The 25,609-nt window shown below is 42.4% G+C and overlaps 1 protein-coding gene across 4 annotated transcripts in view; it reads right to left on the bottom strand.

Moving 5' to 3' along the window:
- wdr37 (WD repeat domain 37) overlaps positions 1 to 25,609 on the bottom strand; it is a 123,562-nt gene that overhangs the window by 83,166 nt on the left and 14,787 nt on the right. For 2 of the 4 annotated variants that reach the window (XM_078537368.1, XM_078537375.1), the window contains 4 exons: positions 24,985 to 25,008; positions 6,867 to 6,963; positions 6,666 to 6,761; positions 3,239 to 3,303 (listed from right to left, as the gene is read on the bottom strand). In XM_078537368.1, the coding sequence (XP_078393494.1) occupies positions 3,239 to 3,303; positions 6,666 to 6,761; positions 6,867 to 6,963; positions 24,985 to 24,990 (264 nt within the window). In that variant the 5' untranslated portion in view covers positions 24,991 to 25,008. The remainder of the gene's footprint in view (positions 1 to 3,238; positions 3,304 to 6,665; positions 6,762 to 6,866; positions 6,964 to 24,984; positions 25,009 to 25,609) is intronic. The other 2 variants (XM_078537362.1, XM_078537363.1) reach the window with 1 other exon arrangement.

Raw genomic sequence — 25,609 nt, 5'->3', positions numbered from 1 at the left:
GGCAGATAGGCATCAGATGAAATGTGGGGTGATGCACTTTGGCAGGATATATACACTAAATGGTAAAACTTTAAAAGGAATGGTGGGAAGAGACATTTTTGGATTCAAATACACAAATCTGTGAAAGGGAGATGACAAGCTGTCAAAGCTGTTACAGAAACAAACGAAATCCCAGCAAAGAGGCACTTCTAAGCCTATTTAAATCATTGGGCATGCCACGTGGAATATTTTGTCCATTAGCAAGAAAATCAAGGCCATGGAATGGGTGTAGAGATATTCTACACTATGCTGATACCAAAAATGAGAGATTTTAGTTATGAGAAGATTGGAAAAACTGGAGCACTTTTTATTAGAATAATGGTGGTTAAGTGGCCATTTAAAATGAGAATTCCTTCAATACCACTGTCAATAATATATCATGATTTAGATCTCCGAAGTATGTGACACTGAAGCAACTTCTCTACCCGCCTCCCAACAACTTAGGTGTTAGTATAGGAAGCTATGAACCTCCTCCGTTCCCTGCCGCAGATTCTCCTTTGAACATTGCTGAATTTTAATATCCTACCTACATTTGTTTCCAACTTTTCTCCTTTTATTTTTATCTGGAATGTGAAATGCCACAGGAAACTTACTGGCATATTCAGTATTTCTAGCATGGGGCCAGAAGTCACCTATAGAAAACTTTCTTCCTCTAGAACCCTTGCAGCTATAAAGGTTATTGGAGACCACATTTAATCTCCTGTTGATCCCAAAACGTAGAAAATAACACTTTATGAAAGTTGATGCCCAACTTCTTGTTAGTAAGTTTATATTTTATTACCGTTTTTACATTCAAGTTATAAAAGGACATAATTAATTTCAAACACAAATATATGTACATTCTCTGCTGTTAATCACATATCATACATACGCAATGTTACTGATGTTTCAAAATGTATTACGTTCCATCAAAAGCAATTTTATTGTTATATTTTCCAAAAAACATTTGGAAGTCCGCTAGGCTGCACCAATTTCATCACTGTTACCAATTGGATGCAACATGCAAATGGATTTACTGGAAGAGAAATTACCCATGAGTCTCCACCCCACAACTCCCAACTTCCCATGTAGAAGTTGCGTGCTCCAACTGCTTTGCCTGGGAAAGAGTTTGACCGCTATATCATAAGCAGAAGAAAAGACTGAGATTTGTTGCTCACTGAGAACACAGTGCAAGAATATACCATTTCCAGATCAGTTTGCAGCACATTCATCAAACAAATGTTTTTAGTTTAAAGACAGAAAGAAAAGAAAGACTTGCATTTACCTGCATTCACAACCATCGGTTAGACTTCACCTCACTGCCACATTTGTGTAATTAATAAGGTTTACATTATCAAATTGTATTGTACATAAGCTTAATGATAAAGTCTTAATTTGGATGTATTATTAGGATGCTTTGTGAATTTTGGCATATGTTGTTAAGAAAATCTTAAAGTTGGCAAATACTGTGATGCAGCTTTAAGAAATAATATGTGGAGTGAACTGGAGTTATGGCTAGGACACATTTGCACCTTTGGGCTCTAGTGAGTCCAACTTACCAGTAAATGGAAGGCAAAGCTAAAATGTTGATTGGCTATAAGAATGGTCTGTGGACTAAATGTTCCAGAGCCCCCCCAGTAAGAGGTACAAATTAAAGTTAGGTTGTTGTGGGGAAGCCAGGAGCGCTCTTCCCATTGGTCAAGAGTTGCAAATATCGGGTTAGGTGTTGTTAGTTGTGTTGATTCAGGTGCGCATTATTTGGGATAAATGTTGCAAAGCTACCTGCAAAAAGGGTATAAAATGGGGGTGCGCCACTGAGGATTTTGCACTTACCAAGGGTTAGCATTTGTCACAGGACACTTGCTTGTGAGCATCTGTTGGGAGTTAGGAGTAGGCACTTACTAGGAAGTTAGCATTTGCGTAGGACATTGCCAGTCAATGGGTATTTGTCACAAGCCAAGCGGTTACCATAAGAACCCAGTATTAGGCTTAGCTATTGACTAAAGAAATTGTCACAGGGTTGAGGATTGCCATCAGAATCCAGTGAGAGATCAGCGGATCCAGTATAGACAGGTTTGCCAGGGCTAAAATAATTGCCTTAAGATTGGGTGAATAGAAAACATATAACCACTTAGCTGTCAACTAAAGTCTAGCTTGGGAGAATCAGTAGTAAAGTGCAATCTTAGTCACTTAGCTGTGAAGTGTGTAGCTTCAGCAGTTAAGGTGGATTGGGAGCTTCAGCAGTTAAATTAGACTGGGAAGTTGTGGGTTGAAAAATGATCTACTAGAGTTGAAGTCTTAAAGCTGCAAAGGGATTTCTATGTATGTTAGAGTTAAGATGGCTAAGCTAAAATCTCAAAGGAGGTCATGAGTCAAGGGATCAGGTTCAAGGAACCAAGACTCCCCCCCGGAAGTCCCGAGATCCATGGGAAAGACTCACCAACACAGGATGAACTTGTGCCATGCCTCAACTAGTGTAATGTTAAGTAGCAATCTTTATTGGCCAATAAACCTCATTAGTTTGCATTCTAAATTAGTGATTATCCTTTTTGCCAAGATGTTATTCCTCAACAAGAATTTTCTTACTCTGGGTTTTAAGATAGTGTAAATCCCTTCATACCAGGTCTCTTAAAGCATTTCACAGCCAATTAAGTACTTTTGAAGTATAGTCACTTTTGCAATGCAGGAAATGCAGCAGCCAATTGCGCACATCAAGCTCCCACAAACAATGTGGCAATGGCCAGATTATCTGTTTTTTTGATGTCGATTGAGGGACAAACATGGGCTAGGACACTGGTGATGCCTCCACTGCTCTTCTTTGAATAGTACTGTGGGATCTTCTACCCTACCCGAGAGGGCAAATGGGTCTCAGTATAACGTTTCAATTGTGCAGCACTCCCTCAGTAATGCATTGGAGCGTCAGCCTTGATTTTTCTATTTAAGCCCTGGAATGGGACTTGAATCTGGAACCTTGTGACTAAAAAGTGAGAGTGCTGCCAGCTAAGCCACAGCTAACACTTAAAGTATATATATTTTTAAAAATCACAAATCACATTTTAGTCCAACCATTTGTTAATGTATACATTTTTAATTGTAAGATTCTTTTCCACTGAAAAGTCAACAGAGTAATAAAGTGAATCACTTAAAATTAGTGCATTCAGCTGCAATCTTTTTTCAATAAGTTATGATGGCATGCTTTGAATACATATCAACCACATACCTTGCTAGTAGAGGCCTTGTAAGTTGTTTTCAGTTTTTGAGATAACTGGCTAGTACTGTGGCTGGCTGCACAAATACAATCAACATTTTTATCAACCAATGAATGCTGTGTGCAAGACAGACATTGAACCAATTCTTAACCAGACTTAAGATGCATATCAAAAGTTTCAGGGAAAGAAACAAAAAGTTAAGTACCTTATTTTCCTTTAAGCAACTATTCACAGAGACAAAACTTGGTGCAAATGATGTTGCCAGCAATCACCAATGATTTTTTTAAAATATACTAGCCAACTGTTTGGACTGTGATGAATAAATCTTAAAAGAAAAAGTGATCATGGCATGGGATAAATCACAAAGTTGGGGGTGATCACAAGTGCACCTAGTGTGGAAAATGTGCAATATTTATTTGTTGAAATATATCACATAACAGAGAACAATAGGTAGAAATTTAATGTCACAATAAACTCACTTATCTAACAAAATCCACTTGCAACTGGGACTGAAGAACAGTATCATTTCCCATTATTAATCCATGATATGAAATGCAAGCTACCAGTAAAAAAAAGAGTATTTAATTCCCACCTCATTCCACCACTGTGGCCTCCTCCAGCCTTGTCTGTCCCAAGCTCTTCATTCTTTCAACAGTAGCTTTCTGTTGATTGTCTCATCCCATTACTGACAACAAAAAACTTTCAGCTATCTTGGCTCTACTCTCTGGAACTCAGCCTAAACCTCTCCATCGCTCTCCCAGCCTTTAACAACTATCTCAAACCACAGATGACTCTTAGCTGCCATGTGTCCAGAGACACATGAAGGTCAGACTGAGTAAGGATGGCAGATTTCCTTTCTTAAAGGACATTAGTGAACCAGGCGGGATTTTAAAACAATCGATGATAGTTGTCATGGTCACCATCAATGCGACTAACTTTATCTTCCAGATTTATTAACTGAATTTAAATTCCACCAGCTGCTGTGGTGGGATTTGAACTCATGTCACCAGAGCATTAGCCTGAGCCTCTGGGTTACTAGTCCAGTGACATTACCACTACCCCACCATCTCCCCTCTTTGTTATATAAAATACAGGTCAAATTAAATGCCAACAATTGGATAAATAGGTAAACTTTAGGTAAGTAGAAGAGAATCAACACTAGGTTTTCAGGTTTAACTCCTACTTTTCAAACATTAACTTTGAGAACTTTATAATTATGTTTGAGTATAGCTTAAAAAAAGAGACATGCTATCTAACCTTTTCATCTTGCACTCATCAGGACAGATTACAAGATTACCAACAGTAAAGGGAACAACAATTTATACTGAATGAAGAGAGTGCTGATTGGTTGGCAATTGACTCTGATTGGTAGAGGCATTGCCATGTAGAATGCAGCAGGGAACAGTCAACTGCCAAGCTTTTGTTGAAATTCAAATCAGGCAGGTTGACTCTGATCAAGACATTGCCATGGGGTGTGAGCCAAGGAATGGCTGTCCCCCAAGCTTTAGTTTAGTTGAAAAAGGCGCAATGCATGGACATGCTCCTCCTGTCTGCAAAGGACAGGGCCCCGTGTGACTATCTTTGGCTAGAATATCTGTGGCTTCTAGCAGGCGTAAGTGAGCCACGCTGCAAGCCAGACTGATAGTTTTAAAATGGTTTTCAGTGTAATTCTTAGCACCCTCAGGATTGTTTAGCAAATGGTGTCCAATCGCGGTTACACATCTAATATTGGACACTAGATTTGAGTTTTGTAAGCACGCTCAGTACTTTGCCTGTTGCCAACTGTCAAAGGGCGTGCCATTTGATACCACCCGTCAGTCACTGGGAAGTACAGCCTACATACCTAGCATCAAGCTGGCACTGAAATTCATATAATAAAAGCAAAACACTGTGGATGCTGGAAATCTGAGATAAAAATAGAAAATGATATTCATATACCACATTACTCATTTGTGTCATGCGCAGAATGTCTTTTTTGCTTGATGGCAGCATTCTGCTCGTGGAGAATACCACTCATGTTGCTAATGCATACTAACAGCATGAAATGGCTAGCTTCGCCTGCACCTCAAATTTTTGAGACATCTTACCCTTCCAGGGTAATCTGAGGTAGACTGAGGTGGACTGGGGGATTGTATCAAATAGCACGTATTACCTGTTCGCAACAGGCAAAGTACTGACCATACCCAGCCAGCCCATGCTTGCAAAACTCAAAACAAAGTGTCAAACATTAGATGTGATTCTGTGATTGGACAGCACTTGCTAAACAATCCTGATTGTACAGTAAAAACCAATTTAAGATTATCAATCAGGTTCGTAGCGTGGCTCATTCACGCATGCTAGAAGCTACGTATATTTACAGGCAGGGTCTTGTTCTTTGCAGAATAACTTGTTGTTCCCTTTACTGTTGGTAATCTTGCAATCTATCCTGATGAGTGCAAGATGAGAAGCTCAGACAGCATGTCTCTTTTTTGGTAATACTCAAGTTCTGTACTGCCAAACGACTTATTATGTTTGATATATGTTCCATTTATGAATGATACTTATATGTGAGAGTAAGCGCTCAAAGGCAAACAACTTATGTTTGTGCACAACTTAGTAGATAAAATTCAGCCTAACAAATAGTATAGTATCACGATTTCAGCACAAGAAGCTATCATTTTGGTCCATCATGCTACACTAGCATCTGTTTCATACTGACACTATTTCATTCCCCAGTTTGTTACCTTTATCCTCAATATCTTAGTTTTTCCTCTTAATGATTGACTCAACTGCAATAGCTATATATTGTAATTTATCCCATAGTTTAATAATCCTTTGTGAAAAAATCATTATTTAATCTTCCCCTTTGCACTTATACTCTTCCACAGAGAGCAGCGGAGACTGGGTCATTGAATACATTCAAGGCTGAATTAGACAGATTTTTGATCTACAAGGGTTATGGGGTCAGGCAGGAAAGTGGAGTTAAGGCCACAATCAGATCAGCCATGATCTTACTGAATGGCAGAGCAGGTTCAATGGGCCAAATGGCCTATTCCTGCTCCTATTTCTTATGATCTTACACTATCAGTCCTAAATTTATATCCCCTTTTAATAAGTTACCCTTTCATACTCTCAGAAATTCAAACACATATTAGAACCACCTTTTAAATTCCTTAAAATAAAAACTGCAAAAATTAAAACTGTTCTTTCATCATAATTATATTCTCCCACCGCTGGTATCATTCCAGTTATTATACACTGGACTTTTTCATGCTCCTAGATTGACTTGTCCAAACTACATGCAACATTCAAACCACAGCCCACCATGCTGTGGTCTCGAAAAATTAACTTGCAAATATAGTAAATGTATGTAGATGTAAGTTCCACCGCTTTATATATTTAAATTGTCAATATATTTATGCTGAATATGAACAGAATTAAAAACTTCATTTTCTTAACCTTTTGCCTTCAACTGTCCTTTGCTTAAATCGCCCCCATCCACTGTTTGGCCTTCTGCTGTCAGTCGATCATTCAAAGTTTCAATTTCTCTTCGCACTGCAAGGTAAGCAGACACTTAGTGATTCCTTATTTCCCATACAACAAATGGCTAAATTGGTTTGACTATTGTCATTCAAGTGCCTGAACACAGATGATACTCACATTCCAAATTTTCAATGTACAAATTTTCAAATTCTCGCTCAATCTGTCCAAATAGTTCCAGCAAAGTTTGCCGAATTGATGGTGGCAATTTGGAATCCTAGGGAAAAAATACATTTTAAAGAGTCACTTGTTTGTTATTAATTAGAGCAATACTTTTAAAAAGTCAATGCAACTATAGATCAGTGGCGTTAGTTGCTCCTGGAGCATCGCTACTTTATTCAGAATGCCAATGATCTTTTGTTCTGTATGCATATCTATACTGATGAAAAATATTGTATTTCCCCTACAAGTAGGAAAATGTGTGCAGTGAAAAGGAAGTTCCATATTTTGATGTATTAATTCTTAGGCACTGTATGTTCTAAAGTTGCCATTTACAGTGAAAAGACGAATGATTGAGGCTTACAACCAACTAACTATTAGGTTAGTTCTGAAATATTCAGCAAATATTCAAAAGTAAAAAGTGCAAGAGAAGTCAGCCAACCAAGCATTACAACGCAAAGGAAATGTTAATACAATGTGATCATTAGTAGAGAGGCTTTTATACTAAACAATCTTTTTTATAAAAGCACTGCAATATGTACGAGGTCATTAACATATTTTCTGTGGTATAGATAACGCCAAAAAGTGAACACAGAACATCTATTTTTCCTTCGTCAGTTTAATTGATAAAAATATTTGTATGCTTGAACCAATTGTTGAAAGTGGTCACAAATTGTGAAATTGGGCACTCATAAATATTACAATGAGTCTAAAAGGTTTTTGTTTCATCATGCCTCTCAATTGTCTGCTCTGCTTTATTCAAAGCCACTTTAATAAAGATGCCTTCTAATTCAAAACATAATTATGCCAAAAAATGCTTCCCATGAAAATGCATTGAAAACTCACTGTTGGAATTCATTCTGACAATTCAAAAGCACAGCTAATTCTAGTATGAATTGCTGCCAAAATTGGGGCTCAACCAATGAAAATCGCACTTTGTTTGAATTCAAAGCATGCTCGTCATTAGGTGCCCTCTCCCAACAATATGCCATAGGGTGGAAACAGAGCAGTTTGAGAACATGCCTGGAATACAAGACGTTTACTAATGAACAAAATTAAATGATTTAATATAGAATGAGTTAATTGTAATTTAATTATGTTTAATTATAAACAGGTGGTGAGTATTAAGTCAGGATTCACTTGTGCCTATACACAGAGGTGTCAGCTGTGGCTCAGTTCATAGCACCCTCGCCTTTGAATCAGAGGGTTGTGGGTTCATGTCCCACTCCCGGAAAACCAAGAACTGTGATTGTACTCAAAGAGTTGCAATCTGTGACTGTTGATAACTCGAAAGAGTATAAACAGACACAGACACAAGCTGTAGTTGGGCTAGGAGGTGTATACTCGAAATGTGTAACTCTGTAAACAAATGTATATCAAACTGTGTAAAGGTTGATTCCAGTTCTATCTTTCAACAACTGGCTTTCTGGAATGTAGCATGCTGGAGAAACGAAGAATGACACAGAAAATTAACAATCCTTCCATTAATCTTGTTCTCTCACCAAAATAGCTAGAAAAGTATCACTGCAAATTATCCAAAGCGTTTTTGCAGCAAAAGCAAGAGGATGTGCACCTCAGCTGTCCCAATATCGAATCAGGATTGGAGAGCTAGTTAAAGCAAGGCAGAGCATCTAATGTTCTTCAGGTATATTAGAAAAGGCAAGTGAAATTGGCCAAAGAATCTGGAACCAACTTTGTTTCTGAATCATGAGTCAACCATTTCAAACCTAGGTCCACATACAGGCAGACAAGTTTCACACTCAAATAAAGTATCAATAACTAGATGAAGTTTTATCTCAATATAAACCCAAAGATATACTTAGTGCTGATGAACAACAACCCTGAGAAATGAGATAATTTTCCACATCTGCTGCTGACACTCAACTCTATTTCTCTAGCACCACTCTCAACTCTTCCACTGCTTCAGTGTTGCCAAAACATTTGTCTAATATTCAGACTTTATACTGAATAAGGTTCTGATACTAACCCTCCTTCAAAACTTGGTTAAACAGGAGCAGGGTTACCAAAGCAGGGTAAAAAAATGCCTGAGTTTTCACTGAGGGAAGGATATCAGAACAGAAACTCGGAAGTTTAATGAAACTCACACAACAAGCTACTGAATGGAGTCAGCAACCACGAACAGTATCACTGTGAAGATGTCATGCAAGTAGCTAAATTTCCATTATAAAAAAATCTTTAAAGCTTTGAATGGGACTCTCTCATGAAATTGGTGTAGTTTCTTGCTTATTCTCTGCTGACTTGGTAATTCTGCCGTGTTGGATTTGGAGAAAAAGTTTGTTGCACTGCTACTTTCAACCCCCCTCAGAATCAGAGTAAAATGTAATGGCGGCACATGAAATTTACAACTACATCTACGGGAACAATGAAATTAAGTCCAAAAATATTGAATGTGCAACCATTTCTTCCAGTTAGACATTGAAAAAACTGATTCCAGCCTCTTCAGCATCTGCCACAAATTCCTTGCTACTGAATCCATCGCAATTGTTTCACATAGACCCATACTGTTTGCATTCTCGGATATTTTATTTCATTTCATGCCGAGTTTCCAATCACATAATCTCTCCAACACAAAGATTACCTAGCCACTTCTAGGACATCACTTGTCTGTTCAAAGTCTCACTCATGCCTTTTTCATCTCCAGACTCAACTATCCCAATGCTCTTTTGGCAGCGTTCTATCCTTCACCCTCTGTAAATGTCAGCTCATTCAAAATTTTGTTGCCTGTATTTTATCTCATATCAAGTCACGCTCACCCATCGCCCCAATTCTTACCATACTCCATTGGAGACGTTGGAAGACGTGGAGCCAATTTAAAATTCTCATCCCTGTGTTTAAGTCTTGTCATTACCATACAATTTATCCCCCAACAAATTCCTTCACCTATGCATCTTCCACTCCCTTCTAAAGCATCCTTCTTTACGCACTGTTCTACCTTAAAGCGCTATATAAATGCAAATTGTTGTTGGCTCCCGGTTAAGCGATGCCTCATCCTTGCTTTCAAATCCCTCCATCACCTCATCCCTTTCTATTTCCGTAATCTCCTCCAGTCCTGCAGCCCTCCAAGTTATTTGCTGTCCTCCAATTCAAGTTTTTGGAATATCCCCAATTTTAATTGTTCCACCATTGGCAGTAATGCTGTGAAGTCTTAAGCTCAGGAATTCCCTTCCTAAACTTCTCTGCCTCTCTTCCTCTCCTTCATCCTTTGAGGCCCTTCTTAAAACCTACCACTTTGACTAAACTTTTAATCATCTGTGCTAATATCTCATGTGGCTTGATGTCAAATCTTGTTTGGTAATATGCCTGTGAAGCACCTTAGAACAGTTTACTAGATTAAAGGCGCTACATAAATACAAGTTGTTGATTTTGTGACTTTTTTTTAAAAACGGGCTGTACCAAACACGTTGGATATTAGAGTTTAATGATGAAAAAGTGCATTACCATCATAGTTTGTGCTGGCATTACTGTGAGAAAAAGAAAGCTGTTGGCGATTGGTAATTCCAGAAACCTTCACTGTTTTCATTGCGTTTTTAATCTATAATCAGTAATCTACAAGAGTAACAAAATGGCATGAATGATCAATTGGTGCTCCTTTTGAGAATTGACTGCACTACTTTGATCAAAGGATTGCCCTACAATTATTGGCAATTGTGGGACTCATTTAAAGCGCCTGCATCTAAATACAACAGAGCTAATACTTTTACTGCGAAACCCAACGTCTGTAATGCAACTAATGAATGTTTTTTTGATTTATGCATTGAAACACCACTGCAAGAAACGTTTGGCGCAAATTTATAACCACTCATGACGCTGGTGTGGCAATTTAGTTGGAAGGTGTGCAGGCATCGCACATAATTCATTCTGAGAGGAGCTGAAAGCGGAATCGATTGTTAACTGCATTGCAAATTGACACTACCAGCAAAGCCAGCATCTATATCTGACACAGTTAAGGATTCTACACAGAGGGCTGACCCATGTTGCAGGAGTTCTCTGTTGTGATTACCAGCAGAGATGTGTTTTGCATTCACTATTAATTTTGCTGAAGTATGCTGCAGCGCACAGGTTGTATGGTGCTTGAGTTTTGATCACAAGTATTTTAATAATTATTTTAATGCTTTATGAGTTTTTATAAGTCTTCATGTAGTGTATGATGTGCAGTTTCATTAAACTTGGTTTATTTGCACTGCTAGCTCATAGCTGTTTAAACAAAACTAGTTTTCAATTATGAAGAGTAGACTGTTTTCATACATTACCGTGTCAGTGTTCAAAAACGTTTTTAAAAGATACAGAAGGCCAATCATTTGCAATGTACAAGGAAACACTCAGGAGCAACAGCAGCATTACGGACGTAGGAATCAGAATGTATGTAGACTCTAACACAACTTAGCAATCACACCCAAAAAGAAAGAAATCTAGGCATAACATCTCGAGTTATTCACTGCAGCCTAAAATTTGCAAGGAGCTTTGATGCTGCAAACTTTACTCACCAATGAACAAAACTGACTGCACCCTGTGTTTACCAACAGCAATTAGACTTTTGTGACCTTAAAGGAACTTGGGGCTGAATTTTCCCAGAATTGCACTAAGTGCGGTAGCAGGCGGGTAAAATGGAGTCCTACCCACTAATGAAAATGGCAGGTTTTCATGCCATATCTTCCCAAGTCCGCCTCATTATATATTCACTCCCGCAAAACACACCACGGGCTCTCATTCGCCCGCTCGCCATTACCTCACTGTTGCATCACGCTGGCTGCCATCTTTAAAAGGCAGCCGCCAGCAAAGCACTCATCGTCACCTGCTCACCACCTCTGCCCGGGAGACATGGCCAGCAAAGGAAAAAAAGGCTACAGTCCGCCGCTTCAACAACGGGTCCCTCGAGCGACTGCTGGATGCCGTGGAGGCCCGCCGGGATGTGCTCTACCTCTGTTCTGGCCACAGGATGGGTAGCAATGTCACCACCCAGGCGGTAGCAGCAGTGGTCAGTGTCACCTTGCAGAGGAGGACAGCCATCCAGTGCCACAAAAGGATGAATGATCTCCTCCATTCCGCCAGGGTAAGTCACTCTTTTTATCACTCCCAACTCACTCTCAAATCCATCACACATCCACAGGGCCCTCACTCACTTCCAGTGCAAGGGACATCACCATTCACTCTTTCACACCCACCCGTCATTGTCCTCAGCCCATCCATAGGACTACGCAGCACCCACACAGGCCAGGCATACTTATCAGCTGGCCCGGCAAGCGTCCTGATACATTCTCCCCACCTCTATCCATGCAGGACAAATTGGTTCACAACAGGAGGGAAAGGTCGCAGACAGATGGAGGGATGCCAGAATTCAAAGCTGTTTCAGAATTTGAAAACAGAGCCATCCAGCTAGCCACCGATGACAGGGACTGCTACTGTGCTGATGTGAGGTCGGTGCTGCCCTACCAAGTGAGGATCCAGCAGTGCAACATCCATCAGACAACCATGCCGTGAGTGATGTGTCCTCTTTCACAGGCCACTGCCATGCACTAATTATCTCCCCTTGCTTTCCCAAGCACATCTGGGAAGCAGCCAACAGAGTCCACAACCCAGAGCCTCCAAGCAAGCTCCGAAGAAACCTCTGAAGAGGAAGCTGAAGGCACCCTCCCTGAAGTCCCGTCACAGCGCTCACCCACACCCTCCACCAGCGCAGAGACACACACCTCAGTGGGACCTAGCTTTAAAGTGGCCTTGGGATCACAATCTGGTGAACACATCGCATTTTCCGATCCGCAGCAGATGGAGGCAGGGGCTTCCCAGGTCCCTGGCACTCAGAGGACTGCTGGAGGCCAGAACGTTGCTGAGTCCAAGTCAGATGACAAGCTTCTGGACTCCGTCATGTCACAGTTGCTGCAGCTGCAAAGGCAAGCTAGGGGACAACAGGAAGGGATGTCTGCTGCACTCCTCAGATTACAAGGCACAATGGAGGAGTCCGTCCATCTTCAGGCTGAGGTGATAGCGCTGGCATTACAATGCACCGAGGTCAACACTGACAGAATGGCGGCTGCCATGGAGACCCTGGTCCAGGACGTCACTCCTATATTGCTGCGTGGGCTAAACTCCATCGCTGATGCCATAATTGGCCTCCAACAGTGTGTACATGAGAGGGGTGCTGGGCAGTTTGATCTCACTCCAGCTACCCCTTCCGGAGTCGGGCAGGGTCGCTCGGGCACCCATAGGGAGGAAGATCAGCAGGTGCACACTCCGGGGCCATCCACCCAGGTGACCCTGGGAGTGACCGGCCCACCCAAATACCCTCTTCCTGTAAAATCCGCAGATCCAGCTTCACAGGCCAAGGAGGGTGCCACTGCCACACAGCAGGACCCTGAAAGAAGGACAGGGCCCTCCGAGTCTCAGGCCCTCCAGAGGACGCCCACCAAAGTCATCACAGATAGGGCATCGCAGTCAGCAGGCTGCCTCCACCTCCACTGTGGGTGTCCTGGACCAGGGTCTCCATTGCCAAGATGCAACAGCAGGGTTAGGACAGTTAAGGAGAATTAGTTGCACAGCCTGGGCACAGGTGTTAATCACTTGTATATAATGTTCACTATTGTCAATAAACTCCCAAGAATGTCTCCCTGCCCATAGCTCCTTGATCTGATGAGCAGCGTTCTTGTCACTCCGATGTAAAACCTTTCTGCACAAGATAAAAGACAAGCAACTCAGTCCAGGGCCTCTTCCCTGTGCTCTGCGCGGCCTTCAGGCCACAGTGATGGTCCAGCCTCAGACTCCCTGGAAACATTACTGACGCCTGCACCTCAGCAGTGCTGGGCACTACTGCCAGAATGTAGTGGTCAAGCGCCACAGAGTTCTCTCATACTATCTGTGTGCTCTCAGCACCTTTAAGATGGGGGGCTGGCCCCCATCACACCAGCATCTGTGGCCAGTGATGCTGTGCACCAGCCTCTGTGAACCCTGGAAGACTGCAGGGACCTGCGAGTGACTCAGGATGTAGGCGTCGTGCACACTCCCTGGAAACCGTGCACATACCTGCAGGATGCATTTCTGGTGGTTGCATACCAGCTGCACGTTCGGCGAGTGGAAGCCCTTGCAGTTGATGAAGTCCATTGAGTGTAGCGATGGAGACCTGAGCGCCACATAAGTGCAGTCAAACTGCACCTGTGGGAATCCCGAAATCAGGGCGAATCCAATGGCCCTTGTATCCTGGCTGTCCCAGTCCCGGGCGAAGTGCACAAAGTTGTGTGCCATGGAGAAGATGGTATCCATGATCTCATGAATACATTTGAGGGTGGCGAAATCCCACAGAGGTCACCTGTGGAGCCCTGAAAGGAGCCACTGGCACAGAAATTGAGCGCCATGGTCACTTTCACAGCCACTGGCAGTGGATGCCCTCCAAGTCCCCTTGGCGCCAAGTCCCGCAGTAAGTGGCAGATGTGAGCCACCAGGTCCCTAGACATGCGCAGCTGTCGGCGACACTGGTTCTCGGTCATCTGGAGGAATGGCAGGCGGTGTCTCTAGATCCTGGTGTCGCTTGGCGCTGACCAGCTACGGCTCGCTGTCACTCCTGGGCAGCGTGTGTGGGAGCCCCAGCAGCCCCTTCTTCATGAGGTTGCTGCTCCTGACTTTGTGCGGCCAGGTGCCTCAGTCACTCTCTCTTCCATCTTCTATGGTCTCTGTAGGCCATCAGGCATACAGCTAGGTCACCAGGATCCATGATCCTGACCTGGTCCTCCTGCAGCATGAAAGAGAGAGAGAGAGAGAGAGAGAGAGAGAGATATTATCTCACGGAGAGATTATCCGTGGTTATCATGGCTGTACTTAGCACCTTTCCTGGCCCTATGTGACCGCCCCTTAATGCTTCCTGAAGAGTGTTGGTCACCTCTCGGATGGCCAGAGATGAATGTGCTGCATGGCTGCCCTGTCAACCTGCGACATTGGGGACACTTGTCCAAACCGGGATGCTGAGATTGCAAGGGGCTGTGAACTCATCCAGCAGCGAATGCTACATGGCCAGCGTTGGTGAGGAGATTGTACAATGTGTGCAGACCAACTGCTCCACGGTCAAATAAAATGGTAGCGAACTTGAAGTCTTTGCCAAGGGGTGGGGTGAGGTATGGAGCGCTTGATGGCCCTTTGGTGTCTCCACATTGCTTGCATGGGTGGGCAGGCTAGGAGCCTGGCCCCAATCATGTCACTGTGACTGTGCCTGATCTGTCTCAGTTGCGGAGGTATGATCAGTTTATACAAGTGTTCCTCAAGCGTGGCCAGTTCCCTTGCTTACCCTACCCCCCAACCTGTGTGCAGGGTGCAGCACCAGGGCATCACTTGACCGCCCCCCGCCCCCCCCACCCAGCCTTCAGCAGTCACCTCCGAAGCTGGCCAGCACTTGCCCCAGACATCCCCCACCCCTCAGCAGTCACCTGTGGGGCCAGGCATCAATTGCCCCTGTCCCTGGTGCCCCTGAGGCCTATGAACAACAGGCAAGCCGTGGAGAATGCTGCTGCTCAGTCACCTCAGTTCCCCCAAAGTGAAGGTCGCCAAGTGCACATTGCCTGCATGCTGTTGTGAAATATGTCGGCGTGCTTTCCCGCTGACATGGACAGATGATACAGGGGTTCCAAGAGCCTGGTGGGATGGCCTTTTAATTATATGCTAATGTATTACGATTAGCTCCCCGCCAACCGATGGCGGGAAACGCGGCCCGTCGTCGGTGGGCTGAGCAGAAGATCGTGGCCTGCCTTCACGCCGTCGTGAGGTGGGTCCCGCCATATTTTCCGCACACGCCACCTATCACACTCGCCACCAGCGGGCTCGGAAAATTCCCTCCTTGGTCTCACTCTAACAACAGAATCAACAGATTGTGTACTAACCAACATAACGACCTATGGAACAACACTCTTCCAAAGGGGAACATAAACAGATGACTTTGTTTATATTCCTTCAAAATGGAGTTTGCTTGTCTTTGCACTTGATTAATTAATTTACGGTAAGTCCCAGGTCCTGCGTTTTGCGCATTCAAGGGATAGGACTCTGAATTGGTCCCAGTCATTCAGTTCAGAATCCATACAAAATAATGGAATTCATATAAACAATTAATGTCAGACCGAAATATAATTTTGCTGCAGTTCTGTGGTGACTGGTATAGTGAAAATAGCCATGCACTAACCTGAATTTATTTTATTCTGATGAAAGGTGATAGACCCGAAATCTGCCAAACTGGGAGGACTACAAAAACAAGAAAATGGTCTGATCGAGTATAGAAGGACTGGATATATCGGGGATTATGGAGAAATAAGCAGGGTATTCCCAACATTTGCAGTTTCGTCCCTGATATATCCAGTCCTTCTATACTTGATCAGCCCATTTCTTGATTTTTGTAGTCCTCCCCGTTTGGCAGATCAGAAACGTGGGAGAGATTGGTTTCAATCAGATTTTTAAAAATCATCTCTGTAACATCATAACCAGCAACAGTTCTAGCACGGGTCTCTGAGGAATTGTGGTTACCTCCTTCGGAGTCGATGCAGCTTAAATTACAACAACCTTTTCCTTCCTCTACAAGAGCAGAATTCCTTTCTTTCCTCTATTTTTGCCAGCTTTGATATACTTCAGAAGCACTCCACCTACGTCAGTCTTCCACCCTTGTGGGCCAATCCCCTAGGTAACACTTTATCAAAAGCACTACAGAAAGCTAACTAATATCCACTGAGTTTGACCATACAAGAAATGTCAAACTGATCAGCCTGTAGTATCCTGCATTATCACTTTACCCTTATTTATAGATTGTAGTCACATTCTCTTTTCTCAAGTCCTCAAGCAAAATTCCAAGCAATTTAAGTTTGGCACGAAGAAAATTTAGCAGCGAACAGATAAAGAACTAGAAAAAGTCATGAACTGTATCTCAGAACTCAGTAAAATAGGTTGTAAGAAATCTGCTTCAAATATTGTGTAAAGTTCTTTTTCTGACCGCACAAAACCCAAAAAAACATGAGCAATAAATCAGCAAATCAATCAACAGAACAAATAATCAAAACACCAAGGTTAACTGTTCAATTTCATTGTGACCAACGACCATGCACTTTGCAAACACTGAAGGCTGAAAAAATATTTTGTCACATGTTCAAAGTTAATGCAAGCTCAGACTTTTTTCACATTATGCTCTGCTTTCATTGAAATCACAGAAATTTACAGCGCAGGAGGCGGCCACTTGGTCCATTGCTGGCAAGTAGCCATCCAGCCTAATCCCATTTTTCAGCTCTTGGTCTATAGTCTTATAGGTTATGACACTTCAGGTGCTTACCCAAGTATATGTTATGTCGGTTTCTGTCTCTATTACCTTTTCAGGCAGTGAGTTCTAGATGCCCACCACCCTTGGGATGAAAAAAATCTCCACTCGAATCTCTCTAAACCTCCTACAACTTACCCTAAATCTATGCCCCTGGTTATGGAACCGTAAACCAAGGGGAATAGGGTCTTCCTATCTTCGATCTTGCATAATTTTATACAGTTGAATTAGGTCTCCCCTTTTCCAAAGAAAATTAGCCCTAGCCTAACCTGTAAAGACAAGCAGAGGGGGACAGGAAGGAATAGTTTAAAAGTAATAGTGCATGAGTGAATAAGGTTCACACAAATAATGATGGTATAAAAAAAATGAAAGCTCTTTATCGGAATGTGCAAAGCATCCGCAATAAGAAAGATGAACTAGTGACACAAAGAAAGATAAATGGTTTAGATCTAATCACCATTACAAAGACATGATTTCAAGATTGAAAAATAAATATTCCTGAATTTACAATATTTCGAAAAGATAGGCAAAATGGAAAAGGGGGAGTAGCCATGATAGCAAGAAAGGATCTTGGCTCAGAAGGTAAGAAAGTTGAATCAGTGTAGGATGGAAATTAGGAATAGCGAGAATCAGAAAACACTGGTGGCAGTAGTTTATAGGCCCCTCAGCAGTTATATAGTTGAACAGGGCATTAAGCAAGAAATAATTGGAGCTTGTAATACAGGCAATGTAATAATAGTGGGGGGCTTTAATCTTCATATAGGCTAGCTCATGGTCTACAGAGCAGTAGTGATGCCCGCCCTCCTATATGGCTCAGAGATGTGGGCTATGTACAGCAGACACCTCAAAACTCTGGAGAAGTACCACCAGCGCTGCCTCCACAAGATTCTGCAAATCCATTGGCAGGACAGGCACACCAACGTCAGTGTTCTCACTCAGGCCAACATCCCCAGCATTGAAGCACTGACTATGCTCGGTCAGCCCCACTGGGCGGGCCACATAGTCTGCATGCCTGACACAAGACTCCTGAAACAAGCGTTCTACTCAGAGCTTCAGCACGGCAAACGAGCCCCAGGAGGGCAGCGGAAAGGCTTCAAGGACACCCACAAAGCCTCCTTGACAAAGTGCAACATCCCCACTGACATCTGAGAATCCCTGGACAAGACCACCAGAAGTGCAGGGAAAGCATCCGGGAAGGAGTTGAACACCTCGAGTCTCATCGCTAACAGCTAGCTGAAGCCAAGCGTCAACAGGAGTGCGTGGCAACCTGGGCACCCCACCCACCCGTTTCCTCTATCACTGTCTGCCCCACCTGTGACAAGACTGTAGGCCGCACATTGGACATTTCAGTCACCCAAGAGCTCATTTTTAGTGTGGAAGCAAATCATCCTCGACCCCAAGGGGCTGCCTAAGAAAAGGATAGGCAAGACAAATGAAATTGGCAAAAGGTGGTGTGGAAGAAGATTTATAGAATGTTTCCATGAAAGTTTCCTGAAACAATACATTGTGGAACCAACTAGAGATCACAGAATCACAGAATCTCACAGTGCAGAAGAGGCCCTTCGGCCCATCCAGTCTGCACCGACACGAGAAACACCTGACCTACCTACCTAATCCCATTTACCAGCACTTGGCCCATAGCCTTGAATGTTATGACGTGCCAAGTGCTCATCCAGGTACTTTTCAAAGGGTATGAGGCAACCCGCCTCCACCACCTTCCCAGGCAGCACATTCCAGACTGTCACCACCCTCTGGGTAAAAGTGTTTTTCCTCACATCCCCCCTAAACCTCCTGCCCCTCACCTTGATCTTATGTCCCCTCGTGGCTGACCCTTCAACTAAGGGGAACAGCTGCTCCCTATCCACCCTGTCCATGCCCCTCATAATCTTGTACACCTCGATCAGGTCGCCCCTCAATCTTCTCTGCTCCAACAAAAACAACCCAAGTCTATCCAACCTCTCTTCATAACTTAAATATTTCATCCCAGGCAACATCCTGGTGAATCTCCTCTGCACCCCCTCCAGTGCAATCACATCCTTCCTATAATATGGTGACCAGAACTGCACACAGTACTCCAGCTGTGGCCTCACCAAGGTTCTATACAACTCCAACATGACCTCCCTACTTTTGTAATCTATGCCTCGATTGATAAAGGCAAGTGTCCCATATGCCTTTTTCACAACCCCACTAACATGCCCCTCCGCCTTCAGAGATCTATGGACACACATGCCAAGGTTCCTTCATTCCCCAGAACTTCCTAGTGTCATGCCGTTCATTGAATACTTCCTTGTCAAATTACTCCTTCCAAAGTGTATTACATACAACTTTTCAGGGTTAAATTCCATCTGCCACTTATCTGCCCATTTGACATCCCGTCTATATCTTCCTGTAACCCAAGACCTCACTGTTCACCACCCGACCAATCTTTGTGTCATTTGCAAACTTACTAATCCTATCCCCCATGTAGTCATTTATGTCATTTATATAAATGACGAACAATAGGGGACCCAGCACAGATCCCTGTGGTACGCCACTGGACACTGCTTCCACTAAGGCACCCTTCTGTCATCACCTTCTGTCTCCTACAACTAAGCCAATTTTGAATCCACCTCATCATATTACCCTGTATCCCATGTGCATTTGCCTTCTTTATAAGTCTCCCATGTGGGACCTTGTCAAAGGCTTTGCTGAAATCCATATAAACTACATCAACTGCATTACCCTCATCTACACACCTGGTCACCTCCTCAAAAAATTCAATCAAATTTGTTAGGCATGACCTCCCTCTGAAAAAGCCATGCTGACTATCCCTGATCAAACCTTGCCTCTCCAAGTGGAGATAGATTCTCTCCTTCAGAATTTTCTCCAATGCTTTCCCTACCACTGACGTGAGACTCACTGGTCTGTAGTTCCCTGGCTTATCTCTACAACCCTTCTTAAATAGTGGAACCACATTAGCGGTTCTCCAGTCCTCTGGCATCTCCCTGTGGCCAGAGAGGAATTAATAATTTGGGTCAGAGCCCCTGTGATCTCCTCCTTTGCCTCCCTCAGCAGTCTGGGACACAAATCATCCGGACCTGGAGATTTGTCCACCTTTGAGCCTGCCAACACCTCCAATACCTTGTCACTCCCTATTTGCTCAAGAACCTTGCAGTCTGTCTCCCCGAGTTCCATACCTTCATCCTCATTCTCTTGGGTGAAGATGGATGTGAAGTATTCGTTCAACACTCTAGCGATGTCCTCTGGCTCCACGCATAGATTGCCCCCTTGGTCCCTAGCAGGCCCTACTCTTTTCCTGGTTATCCTCTTCTCATTGATATACTTATAGAATATCTTGGGATTTTCCCTACTTTTACCAGCCAGACCTTTCTCACATCCCCTCTTTGTTCTCCTAATTGCTTTCTTAAGCTCCACCCTGTACTTTCTGTACTCCACTAATGCCTCCGCTGATTTGTACCTGCTAAAAGCCTCATCATATCCTGAATATCTTTGGTCATCCATGGTCCTTTGGGCTTGTTACTCCTTCCTATCACGCTAGAGGGAACATGTTGAGCCTGTACCCTCCCCATTTCCTTTTTGAACGCTCCCCCCCCCATTGTTCTTCTGTAGATTTCCCCACAAGTAGCTGTTCTACCTCGGCCAGATCCTGCTTTATTTTATTAAAATCCACTCTCCCCAATCCAAAACCTTTTTTTGCAACTTGTCTATTTCTTTGTCCATAACAAGCTTAAAATGTACCATGTTGTGGTCTCTATCACTAAAATGCTCCCCCACCACCACCTCAGCCACCTGTCCAGCTTCATTTCCCAGAATTAGGTCCAGCACTGCGTCGTCCCTTGTTGGACCCTCTACATATTGACCTAAAAAGTTCTGCTGTACACATTTCAATAATTCCACTCCATCCAAGCCCTTAACACTATGTCTATCCCAATTAATGTTGGGAAAGTTGAAATCACCTAATATAATTACCCTATTGTTATTGTTTTTACACACCTCCACAAATTGTGCACATATTTGCTCCTCAATTTCCCACTAACTATCTGGGGATCTATAATAAACACTAGCTATGTGCCCCCCCCCATTTTTTATTCCTAAGCTCTACCCACAAAGCTTCATTTGATGCCCCCTCCAAGATATCATCTCTCCTTACTGCAGTAACTGACTCTTTAATTAATAATGCAATGCCTCCTCCTCTTTTACCCCCTCCCCTGTCTCGCCTGAAAATTCTATAACCCGGAATGTTCAGCTGTCAATCCTGCCCCTCCCTCAACCACGTCTCTGTGATGGCTACTATATCACAATTCCACGTGTCAATCCTCACCCTTAACTCATCCGTTTTACCTGTAATACTCCTGGCATTAAAGTAGAGGCCATCCAGCCTTGCCTTACTCCCTTGAAACTTAATGCAGCTGCACTCCCTCTGACTTGATTGCTTTACTGTATTATGATGTGTCCCTATTCTGCTAACATTCTGTAATATACAGAGAAGTAATATACTTGGATTTCCAAAAGGCATTTGATTAGGTGCCACTCAAAACATAAGAACATAAGAAATAGGAGCAGGAGTGGACGACATGGCCCATCAAGTCTGCTCCACCATTCAATATGATTACGGCTGATCTTGGGCTTCAACTCCATTTTACTGCCCGCTCCCCATACCCCTTAATTCCCTAAATTTCTCCTCATATCAGTCCTAAATGATCAGCCCCTTACCCCGAGACTGTGCCCCCATGTTTTAGGTTCCTCAACCATTGGAAACAATCTCTCAGCATCCACCTTATCAAGCCCCTTCAGAATTTTCCGGTTTCAATTATATCGTCTCTCATTCTTCTAAACTCCAGAGAATATAAGCACAATCTATTCAGCCTCTCATCATAGGACAACCTCTTCATCCCAGGGACCAATTTAGCGAAACCTCACTGTACTGCCACCAATGAAAGTACATCCTTCCTTAAATGTGGAGACCAGCACATGGTATTCCAGATGTGGTTTCACCAAAACCCTGTACAAAAAATCAATAGGCCAGATAAGGGCTCATGGAGTTGAGGTTAATGTATTAGCATGGATAGAGAAGTGATTAACAGACAGGAAGCAGACAGTGGGGATAAATAGGAAATTTTCAAGTTGGCAGGCTGTCACCTGTGGAGTGGCACAAGGATCAATTCAGGAGCCTCAGCTATTTACAATCTATATTAATTTCTTTGATGAAGATACCAAAACTAACATATCATCTAAGTTTGCTGATGATATGAAGCTAAGTGAGAATAGAAGCTGAGTGAGAAGGACGTAAAAAGGTTACTAAAAGATATAGGCACGTTAAGTGAGAGGGCAACAAGGTGGCAGATGGAGTATAATGTGGGGAAGTGTGAGATTATTCACTTTGGGAGTAAGAATAGAAAAGCATAATATTTTTCAAAGATGTGCAACTTGTAAATGTTGATGTTCAAAGAAAGTTAGGTGTGCTCATACAAGGAACGTAAAGTCAGCATGAAGGTACAACAAGCAATTAGGAAAGCAAATGGCATGTTGGCCTTTATTGCAGGAGGATGGAGTACAAGAATAAGGAAGTCTTGCTACAATTTTACAGGGCTTTTTGCGAGACCGCACCAGGAGTACTGTGCGCAGTTTTGTTCTACGCATTTAAGGAAAGATATATTTGCATTGGAGGTAGTACAACAAAGATTCACTAGATTAGTTCCTGGGATGAGAGGGTTGTCCTACGATGAAAGACTGAGTTAAGCTAGTTTACCTTTATCATAGTCAATTCGGATGTTATTTGTGGCTTTATTAAGAAACATTTCAATACGAAGTTGAGGGAGGTTCAAACAGTTCTGAGAAGGACGAGTATGGATTTAGGGGTGACAACACGTTTAAGAACTTTGGAGAGGAAAGGGAGGTTTGAGATGAGGCATTAGTTCACAAAGATGGAGGAGGGTAAGACTTGGATTTTTGAGACGAGGGGTGGTAGTGGCAGATTTGAAGTAAAAAGGACACATCCTGAGGACAGAGAATCATTAATGACGTCAGCTGACATGGGAGCCAAGAAGGAAAGTTAAGTTTTGTAGGAATAGATTCTAGTGAGTAATAGGTGAGTCTCATGGGCAAACTGAACTCGGAGAGTGTATGAGGGGAGATAAGAGAAAAACTAGAAAAAGAGAATTCAGGGTTAGAGCAAGGGGGAACCTTAGAGGAAGTTAAGCCTAGTGGGCTCTGGGAAGGAAGGGAAGCAGCAAAGACAGCTAAACACATGCTACTGATCTTTGTAACAAAAAAATCCACGAGCTCATCACACATCTTATTGGACAAAGGGGTGCGGGAGGCAGGAAAGGGTGGTTTAAGAAGATGGTTAGTGGTGGAGAAGCTGGGTCTTTGCCTTCCTGAATGATCTTGAAAAATGGGCAGTTTTGTTGATTGAAGGCAATGCCTAATAATGCTTTGACTGGTATAGCCAAATCAGGTGATGAATGGTTCAAATATTTGTTCACAAACAATAGCCATTATAAAACGTTAATACCATTACAAAGATGGCAAAAGTGAAAAAATTACAGCTCTTAATATAGATGGAACTTTTTATCTTAAACTGAATGAATTTCAAAGCTACTGTTTATATTCCCTCTGGTATGCTGATATGCTCCATGTGTGACATATTATACATTTACAATGAGGGCAGATAAATTAACTACTTGTGAACTGTTCCCAGTGAAGATCAGCATATCACCTTGTTAAAAGTTTGGGGCGGAGAGAGTTGTTAGATTCAGCTTAAGGAATTAATGGTGAGGTTTTTGAGGGATCTGCAAACAAAGCCAAGATTTTGAATTCAATGCATTGGAAATGGGGAGCCAATGGAGGTTAGCAAGGGCAGGAGCAGTGGGAGAGTGGGTTTTTAAATCACAGATAGAAATGCAGGTAAGAGATTCTTTGGAGCATGAATAGTTTTTCATTAAAAGGGGTTTGGGATTGTGTTCACCCACTGAAATAATACTGCAGGAGGAGGAGGATTTGGCCATGTATAATGAGAAGTGACATTGTTTTCATAGGTCCAGCCAAATATGTCTGAGAAGAACCATGGTGGTAATATGTCAGGAACATTCAAACTCCCAGTTCTCAAATTGGAGGATATAAGTAAATACTGTATCAAGGAATGGAATTATTATATTTAATTTCTAATGACATGGTAAACCAACCTGAAAAGCAATAAATCAAAAAATACACAAGCAGTTGTGTTAGAGATGAGAAATCTGTATTTGCGTATAGAGAAGCAGAATATCATCTAGCACAGCACCACCTCCCCCATCACAAGCGCAGAAGAATTAGGATGGGATGGTGTGGGGGGAGGTTAAACATTTCAGTTAGACATTGTTAGTTGGAGCTATTTTGACTGCTTTACTGCTGTGCACAAGTACATCTTAAGGTCATGCATTAAAAAGATTATTTAATAAAACAAATATTTAACATCTTTACAAATTCACATAAGTACATATTTGTACCATAAGCAAACATCCATATCAAAAATCCACCAGTTAAAAAAAGCTTCTCCTGTTCTCAAGCTTAAATTTATGAAGTTCAGCAATATGCTAGCACATCATGTCTTAGTTACTAGCTGAAAGCATCACTCTTTCGGTTAGCTACAAAACTCAGCATTTTTCCAGACTTGTCAGTTCAAAACTGTACCTATTTGAAAATGTGTAAATATTTCAGATCAAAACCAATTTAAATTTAAAACAAAGGAAAGGCACCAACATACACAACATTAATTCCCCCCTTCAAAAAAAAAACAGATTTCTCTCTTACCTCCATATTTATCCCACGTCACAGCTAAAGGAATTTAACCAGACAAGACAAATATATGAGCAGGTATATTCCTTCAAATTATTTAACAAGGAAACCCCCAACAATTTGCTAACTTTGCATTAAAACTCTAAGTTTCAATTTACAGTAAAGAATTTTCCCCAGTGAGCTTTAGCAAACATTACAGACAACACGATAGCCGTCAATGGACAAGTGTCTACGTCAAACCTAGCTATTCTCTATCCTGTCAACGCCATATGTAAACACATATTGGAAACAGCAATTAGCAAACACTACGCTCTCTTTCTAAGCTGCTGAATCATGTGGTTGAAGGTAAAAGTCGCCTTAGTAACCAGTAATAATGATAGCATTCAGCAGCATAGAAATAGGAGCACACCACTCACTGGCTTTGCACAGGTTGGTATTTTACACCAAAACTGCCGTAGCAGACAAGAGAATTTATTTATTTAAGATTAACTAAAACCTCCCAATTAAATTGGTGCTATTAAGATAGAAAAGCACCTTTTTAAATGATATTTGAAAGACTTTTTAAAAGGTTATGTACACATTTAAACAGATATAAATCGTCACAATATTTCACCCATTTAAATATAAAGTAGGTTTGTAA

Source organism: Cetorhinus maximus, chromosome 3 (assembly GCF_964194155.1).
Source record: "Cetorhinus maximus chromosome 3, sCetMax3.hap1.1, whole genome shotgun sequence".
In the NCBI taxonomy this organism is placed as follows: domain Eukaryota; kingdom Metazoa; phylum Chordata; class Chondrichthyes; order Lamniformes; family Cetorhinidae; genus Cetorhinus; species Cetorhinus maximus.
The sequence above is the reverse complement of the archived record's forward strand: the minus strand, read 5'-3'. Positions and strand labels throughout refer to the sequence as shown.